General features: G+C 43.5%; 1 protein-coding gene across 4 annotated transcripts in view; it reads right to left on the bottom strand.

Annotated features, from left to right (window-relative positions):
* The window catches only part of Smarca2 (SWI/SNF related, matrix associated, actin dependent regulator of chromatin, subfamily a, member 2), a 173,087-nt gene that overhangs the window by 125,386 nt on the left and 38,819 nt on the right, over nucleotides 1-8,882 (bottom strand). For all 4 annotated transcript variants that reach the window (XM_029543998.1, XM_021218452.2, XM_029544001.1 and 1 more), the window contains exons 6-8: nucleotides 5,386-5,512; nucleotides 3,389-3,562; nucleotides 992-1,165 (exon numbers count right to left, since the gene is read on the bottom strand). In XM_029543998.1, coding sequence (XP_029399858.1) covers nucleotides 992-1,165; nucleotides 3,389-3,562; nucleotides 5,386-5,512 — 475 coding nt within the window. The remainder of the gene's footprint in view (nucleotides 1-991; nucleotides 1,166-3,388; nucleotides 3,563-5,385; nucleotides 5,513-8,882) is intronic.

Below are 8,882 nucleotides of genomic sequence, written 5' to 3'. Positions count from 1 at the left end.
AAAAAGAAGAAGAAGAAGAAGAAGAAGAAGAAGAAGAAGAAGAAGAAGAAGAAGAAGAAGAAGAAGAAGAAGAAGAAGAAGAAGAAGAAGCAGAAGCAGCAGCAGCAGCAGCCAAACATGCTTTGGGACAACAGAGCTAGTACCCAGAAACCTTTCAAATCAACTTAAGTCAGTTTTAACATTCAAGAGTAACTTAGTAAATTTATGCAATTATTAAAATTATGAATGTCGAGTTGGGGGAGGGGAGAGAATGAATATGAATCTTGGATTCAAAGACCTGACCTTGTTGTGATCTAGCCATTCAAAAAAATCTTAGCCACCCATCCCAAAACATATCTTCAGATTGGTTCAAAGGACTGCATGTGCCATTCTTCCAGATGTGACCATCAAACTCCTGAAAGTTACAGCACGCACCTTTCCTTGAGAGGCTATGCAAGTGGATGATGATGGTAGCCTGGGGTACAAAACTTGTATGCTTATGTGCTTATGTGCAACCATGGATCGTTAGATGTACTGTACAGAAAAGACAAAATGTTCTTACTCCTCCCTCCAGAGGTTCAGACACCTGTGAAAGTGTGTGTGTATGATGATATATGATATATGTGATATATATGATATATATATATACACATATATGTGTATATGTATAGATATGATATATATACACATATATATATGACTATCCACACAACTGATGATGAAGCAGCAAACACTGACATCATTGAATAGCATATGTATGTGTGTGGGTGAGTAAATATATATGTATGTAAATATACATATACATGTGTGTGTATATATATATATGTATATGTATATGTATATGTATATGTATATGTATATGTATATGTATATGTATATGTATATGTATACACACATATGTATGTGTTTGTCAAAAGCAGCTTCCCTTTCTTGTCTTAACGCCTTGTGTCCCATTCTCAATGGGGAAAGATGCAATCAGGGCATCTTCCCAGGCTCACATGGGGCCCCTTACCATCAGCCTCCGCATCCTCTCCTTCTCAATCCGCTCCGTCTCCTTCTTCTGCTCCCTTTCCGTGTTAGCATGCCAAGTCGCCACTGCTTTGGACAGCTTCTGGATCTTCCCAGCCACAGACCGGTGATATTCCTTAAAATCTTTTGCATGTTGCAAAATACTGTTCAGGTATTCCTAAAGGGTACACAAGAGAGAGGAGGGAATGCTTCGGGTACACTCGCCGGTGACATATCCACACACCCAACGGTGAGATGGTATAGTGTACCCTGACATCATTCAAAGACCACAATCTACTGATGATGGCGGCCCTGCCTAGAGCCTCTGCAGTACAGGTTGTGGGCTGTGGGCTAGACCAACTGTAAGCCTAGAAAACAGTGTCTGCCTTCACTCCCTGAAGTGGATGGACAAAATTGGGAAAAGCAAAGACTCAGGGCTATGGGCTATGGGCTAGGGGGAAGAAAGACTTCCTCGTCTATATATTGTAAGCTAGGAAGAGACACTGCCTTCACCACCAGGGTGTGGTCATCTGCACCTGAAAGAGCAAGACAAAGGATGACCTACAAAAATATCTATGAAAAAATTTACAATACATTTTTCTGTCACCCTGAAATAAACATGAGGGTTCTGGGCATTTCCAGTGAAAACCGCATTTCTTCTGCTCTGACTTAAATTTAGAACTGTGATGCAAAATAAGTTTATACAAAGCTGAAATCTCCATATGCAATCCAAATTCACTTTTCACAAGGAAGGGAACATACATACCCTACTTACACTAAAATCTGTATTTTTTCTTTCAAAAGGAAACTAAGGCACTAAATTAAGCACAATAAAACAATCATGAGACAAAATCAAATCCTACATCAAATATTTTTAATGTCCTAGAAAGGAATACTTTTGGATATCTGCCCCTGTGACTCCTCCAACTGGGCCCTTCAAAGAGTACAGAACATTGTATAAAAATAACTTCCTGCTGGGGGCTGGAAAGATGGCTCAGCACTTATGTGCATGTGTTCATCTTAAAGAAGGCCCAGGTTCGATTCCCAGCACTGACACTGTTGATCAAAACCACCTGTAACTCCAGTTCCAGGGGTACCCAGGCTTATTTCTGGCCTCGGGGGCAACAGGCATGTATAGGGCATAAAACCATGTAGGCAAGCAAAACACCAAAATCACTTTCTGACCTTGTTTCCCTTTTCCAAATTATCTCTCCCCAGAATTTTGCTCTAGAAGACTCACTCATGGCCAGCTTAGTCATTAGCTTCCCATAGAATGCTGGGTAACATATCTGTCATGGGCTAAAGATGGCCCTAGTTTAGCGGTTCCCAACCTTCCTAATGATGTGACCTTTAGGAAGTTCTTCATGTTGTGGTGACTGCCCCCCCCCCAACCATACAATTATTTGCATTGCTACTTCATAACTGCAATTTTGCTACTGTTGTGAATCATAATGTAAAAATCTGTGTTTTCTGATAGTCTTAGGCAAGTTCTGTAAAGGGTCATTTGACCCCCACAGGGGTTCAGAGACATTACCCCAGTTCATAAGCTGATGGCCCTCACATAATGTGATCAGAAGTAGATGGAAGCTCTTAGAAAGACAACCCACAGAACTCTCTTCTTTCTGTCTCCTGCCTTGTGAGAACACAAGCAGTTGGCCACCTGCAGCCTGGAAGGAGTTGTCACCCCCAAGGTGACCATGTTGCTATGCAGACTTGGCCTTCCGACCTCCAGATCTCCAGAGAAACAGACTGCTATTGTTGATGAACTACACAGTCTGGTATTTTGTGAGAGCAGCCTCCACTGGCCACAACTGACTGGGTTTCAAGAAAGCCGGGTCCTCAGCCTTATCTTGCTACAGCCTGTGGGCAGGTCACTCTGTCCATTTTGACCTAATGTGACACTAACTAGAGTCATTTGGTGAGAAGGGAACCTCAGTTAAGGAACTGCCTCCCTCTGGCCAGGGAACATGTTTGTGGGGCATTTTCTTGATGGATGTGGGAGGACCCAACTCACTGTGGGTGGGGCCACCCTGGGCAAGTGGTCCTGGGTTGTGTACGAGACCAAATGAGCAAGTTCTAGAGACAGACAGACAGTCAGTGAGCAGTGTTTTTGGTGGTCTCTTCTGTTCCTGCCATCACTTCCCCCAAAGATGGACTATAACCTGCAAGTCAGATAAACCTCCCCAGGTTGTTTTGTCAGGGTTTTTCACAGCAACTAAAAGCAAAGCAGGGTACTTCCCTATCCCTAAATGATGCCTCTGTATTATATAAATCCCCAGTCACCTTTCTGTTCTATGATCCACCCCCAACCACTCCCTCATCCCTGCAAAATCCTGGCCCCGACCACTGACCCCCCCGCAGTCCACCTCTGACCCGGAAGAACATGCAAAGGTCTAAGGACCTGGTGTTTCTGCCGGCGTTTCCTCTCCTGTTCTATCTTCTGCTGCTTCTCCAGTTTCTCTGTCATGCGTGCCTCGCGCAGGGTCTGGCGCTTGCTCCGTTTGTATGCTTTGGAGTTGAGGGCCGTCTCCAGGGTGGTGTCCCTCCGCATGCAGGCCACCACCTCCTGTCTCAGCTACCAGGGAGAGAGTGGTGCTTAGAGAATCCCCCAAACACAAGCCAGGCCCTGAGCCCTGAGCTCCTCCAGTTTCAACTCAATGGATCAGAAAGAGGATTTGATGCAAGTTTCTCAATCCAATTGCAGTTGGTCAATTACAAAAAGCAAGAAATGGAAATTGTAGCAATTTTACATGGTAATTTTAAGGACGTTATAAATCTTTTTTCCACATAATTCACATAAAAAACAATTATATAATTGTAACAGTAAACAAATATATGAGGATGCTATGTTAGGTTTGAAACAAAGTCATTCACTCCGTTTAATTATTGTAATGGCATTGCTTAGTCAATAAACCTTTTAATTTTTTTTAAACTGTCATATTATCATTCTGTTGCTGATCTATAAGAAGAACAAGAGAGTTGCTGTCCATTCATGTTCCAAGTAACAACAGTAACTCCAACACTGTAAATTCACACAGCTTCAAATAAATAATAAAAATACCCGTCTGGGTTTTCTTCCTCTCCAAAACTGATATTCTTTATTAAATGATATAAAATTGAAATTGTATGTTGTGCCATGGACTTGTTTTAGATTATAGTCATATAATAATGTAACTATATTACATATTATATGCTGGTGGGCAGTGGGCACTTGGGGGCCTACCTTACATTGAACCTGAAATTAGTATCAGTCACATCTATCCAGGAAACTTTGTAGATAATATATAATATCAAAGAAAAGCCAAGGACTAGCAGGATTTGAGGAGAGAAACTTGTGTCTCAAACTTGAGAACTAGTGCCACTAATATTCATTTCCTAAACCTGTGCCCAAAATTTTATTCACTTCTATAAAAAAGTTTCCCCTAATTAAGATGCAATGGAACCTGGAGACTCTTTCTTTTCCTCATCCGTTTTAAATGAAACCTGATTTCTGCTCTCTCAAAACCCTAGCCAGGTAGCCCCCCAGACACCAGACACCCTTCTGTCACATGACGTCCAGGAAGTCAAATGTGAACTCCAGTTCAGAGATGGTAGCAGAAGAGGTGGCTTTGTGATTTCAGTCAGATCCTCCAACAGACAGAATTCAATACTTGCAGACAGTGCTTACTCATTAACAGTTCGTTCTGCACATCCCATACTTTAGGACAACCCATCTGACAGAAGAGGGGCTCCCTGTCCCCCTGGACTCAGACAGGCAATCCGTGGACGAGGGACCAGCACACTTTGACCAAACTCAGCCAAAGGAAAATTAACTCTACTTCATTCCCTTACACGCCTACTAATTTAGAAATCAGAAAATAGATCATTATGCCAGACCTCAATAGTAAGTTCTAGGAGACAGTGACTCCTTATTAGTCAACCTTGTGACTCTAATGTGGCCAAGTGCCCCCAAGTTAAGTGTTGCTGAATAATTAAGGTAAAGACATTGGGGTTTTTTCTTTGTTTGCTTCTATAAACATGGGCTAGTGATTAGGAGCAAGATTGACGATCATATTTGTGCATTTGGGTCTACCAGGAACACAGTCTACCACCTCTGTGGTTTTCCTTGGAGTCATGAAGACAAGAGACACAGAGCTTCACAATCTGTTGTCATGGTTTTCATCCAGGGTACCAGAGTTCGATAACCATTTTTGTACCTGACAGTGCATACAGAAGGGGAAAAGAAGAATAAGCAGTTCATACTCCTCACTCTCAGCCCTGAGCTGTCAATCTGAAGATGCGGCATCTCACTAAGCTTTATAACAAGATCAGGTAGACTTGAGGAAGCTCACAGGTCACACCTTAGGAGCAATCACACGGATTTCCTACATCACGGGTTCACTGGGGAAAAGGTATTACCTGACGCTGGAAGTTGAGTAAGCGAAGTGCTTTCAGTTCCACGGTTGCTTTGGTACGTAAGTCTGGTGGCAAGGAACCAGGCAGACTTTCCAGTTCTTGTATCCTATGAGCTATGCGAGCCTGAAGTCTAGAAGGCAATAAGAAAGAAGATGGGGGTGGGGCGGGTAGAGATTCACATTACGATTTCCTCCTCTATGATCAGCAATGCTTTAGATTTGGGAAATTATATTCCATATACTGACAGTCAACTTCTGACACGCAACTAGGTTTTCTCTTTTTAAAAAAGAAAAAAATGTTTGCAATTGTTTATTTATTTGGAGGAGGGAATGTACATACCATTGTGCATGTATGGACAAAAAGGGGCAGCTTATAAATGTCAGTCCTCACATGCATTTTGGGATCCAAGACAAGGGATGTCTTTACCTGCCCAGCTATCACAACGCACTCCCAATGGGGTTTCCAAAAGCTAATCAAGAAAAGGCCCCCTCTGAATTCCTGAAGGTCGATGCTTCATCCTACCTAACACACCTTGAAACCTCTCTGTAGCTTCTTTCTAAGACATGGAAAAGGACTTCACACTATATCCAGGAGGAGAGGGGGAGGGGATCAGAAGTCCCTGCCTGCTCTCATCATAAGAGAGAATGCAGAGGCAGTCTGGGTAGCTGCTTCCTAACTCCCAGCATGCCACTGAACAAGGCTGAGGCCACAGTTCTTCCTTCTGTGCTGAGACAACAGTGACTCCAGTCACAAAAGGTGGTGGTGGGGGGCAGCAAGCTGAGGCCACAGAAGTCAGCCAGCTGAGACATTCTGAGAGTCCTGCCAACCACAACCACTTCCTCTGTGCGGTGCTTGTTTCAGGAAAGAAGACAAGCCGGGCATCTGCAAAAATCAGGGGCAGCAGTGAAGAGCACTTCCTGAGAAGGATGGGGGGGGGGGCGGTTCTCAGTTTAGACAAGAATATACTTGCAAGTACTTCCTCCTGAGGAAGGCAGGCTACAGAATACGAGACATCTCTCCTCAGCCTCTGGCTGCTACGGCTTGGGTACACGCAAACTGGTTTCAAGCCCTACTTTTAAAAATACACACCACTGAAATCTAGTTTTAGAATAAGCCCCTCCACGGATTTGGGATAAAACAGACTAGGACTGAAAAGAAAGAGATGTTAATAGAAGTAGTAATGAGTTAACCCAGTAAATGCTCTCAGCACTAAGCGCATTTAATGAGCAATTTTTAATTCCTAACATACACACACACACACACACACACACACACACACACACACATGAGTACACACCTGCATGTAAATAAATGCTGCCGTGGCCCCATGTTACTACTAATAGGAAATCTGGAGAGACGTGTTGATATCACAGAGCTAGACATGGAAGAATCCAAATTCAAAACCTACATTATATGGATTATTGTTATCCGAATGGTTTTCCCCATCTATCTATGTAGCCCCAGGTGTCCAAATAGGCAAAAGAAGCCACATCTAAACATTGAATATATGAAGAGAGATCAAAACACTTAGAGGGGAAGAGAAGTAAAACTAAAGCAAGTTTTTGACCCTTAAAGCCACTTTGCTTTATAGTCGTATTATCCAGACCACAGTAAAGGGAGTTAGCTATTGGAGCAACGGAAGATGGCGTCACCCACAACTGCATTTCGTTATCTCCTTGTTTCTAGACTCCGTATGTTCTTTCCTTACTTGAGTATCCTAGAATTTATGCTTCCCCTGTGTATTCTGGTTTGGGATGGCACAGTGGGTCAGGCATCAAACTCAAGGAACAGTGCCTTCTTCCTCCATCTTCCAAAGGATAGGCTCTAGGAGGGGATGTGACCACAGGACACCTGGGGTGACTATGCTGAGACACGCCCTCACTGAATTGGGTGGGAAGTTGGAGAGAATTGAGGAGGCCAGGGGTGGGGGCTTATAGTACAGAGTATGGGTGCTGGGGTCCTGCAGCAAGTAGAAGCTAAGGGTGCACTTCTCTCTGTCCTTCAGGGCTGCTTCTCCAAAGGAGAAGTCATTTATTATTAGTGCATCTCAAGGTTCTTCTCTCTTGCCCCTCCCCGCGAAGAAGGGCATAAAGTACAAAGTACAAACTCAAGACAAGAGAGGGAAATTTTACAGCAAAATGATATGTGCTCATTGTGGCACATGAGGCACTCAGGGTGGGTGGCAAAGTTGCAAGGGTGGGGTGGCGTGGGGGAGGGGTGACAGTCAACTCCTATCTCAGTTGTTGTGCTTAATAGAAATCTTCATTTTAAATAATGTTCCCCTCCTGGACAATTTCATCTCCACATCAATGAGATTCAGCAGGAGTCTGATAAAGAGAGTCAGGATTCCAAACTTCCCAAAACAACAGCAAGATGTAATCCTGCCTGACTGCAGGAGGCTCATTTAGTGTCCTCAGGAGCACAGAAGATTGAGGCAGAATTAGGTCACTCAGGTTTTTCATACAGCCTGAAGAGTAAAGCAAGAGGGGTTACTGTTCTGCCAAGGAAAAGAGTTCCATTAAAGGCAACAGATATTTGTTCAAGTCCAGGGGAGAAGTTTATGATTCCCGTAGGAGAGTTATTTGAACAGAAAATGACACTGGTACATTTTGTCCCTTCAAGGAGCTGAGTGACACTTTACAGAGCGAGGGTGAGAGAAAGGGAACATGAGTGACTTTGGTGGCTCTTCTGGCACAGTGGCTATTGGTGATTCCTAAAAAGGAGGTTCCAGGGTTATGATGGCAGTGAGGGTAAGACAAGGAAACACACACACACACACACACACACACGCACACGCACACGCACACGCACACGCACACACGGACATCACATGCATGCACAAGCCTCCTAACCTGTTTCCATACTCAATTCCGTTTTGAGTTCAGAGGCCTGATGTAATTCAAAACTGCCTTTCTCGAATAAACACTTCTAAGTGTAACACGCATCCTCCATGTGAACATTTGTCTTCACAGACCTAGTTGACATGTCACTGCATCAGCTCCTGAAGTACTCTTTGATGGAATGTGGAAGGGAATGAAGTTGGCTATAGTTAAGAGTCAAGAACTCAAGCCCAAAGATGGGGGCTAGGGGGCTGGTGCAGCAGGCAAGCCTGTCTGACACCAAAGAAAGAAGAATACATTTCCACTAAAAATGATAAGAGAATCTAAAGGAAATGATTCAAAATAAAGGGGAGAGAGATGTTTTAAAGCCCAGGGCTGTAGAGATCTGAGGCCAAGCAGAAACTCACTTAAGCTGCAACAACAACAACAACAACAACCACAAAAAGATTCTGAGTTTATGGCAAACCGGGAAGAACAGCCAACTGGCTTAAAGAAATTTAACTTCCTAATAATTTCCTTCCAATTTTTGCAGACAAGGACTGTAGCCAACGCAATGAACATCTGTTGTGGGGGTTTCTGTTGCATGATATTTTGCTTTGTCGGAGTCCATGAAATCCCAAAAGAGAGCTGCTAGGACCTTACTCAAATCCTTAGCCAGGT

This window comes from Mus pahari, chromosome 1, assembly GCF_900095145.1.
Source record: "Mus pahari chromosome 1, PAHARI_EIJ_v1.1, whole genome shotgun sequence".
NCBI lineage: Eukaryota > Metazoa > Chordata > Mammalia > Rodentia > Muridae > Mus > Mus pahari.
This window is presented reverse-complemented; position numbering and strand designations above follow the sequence as displayed.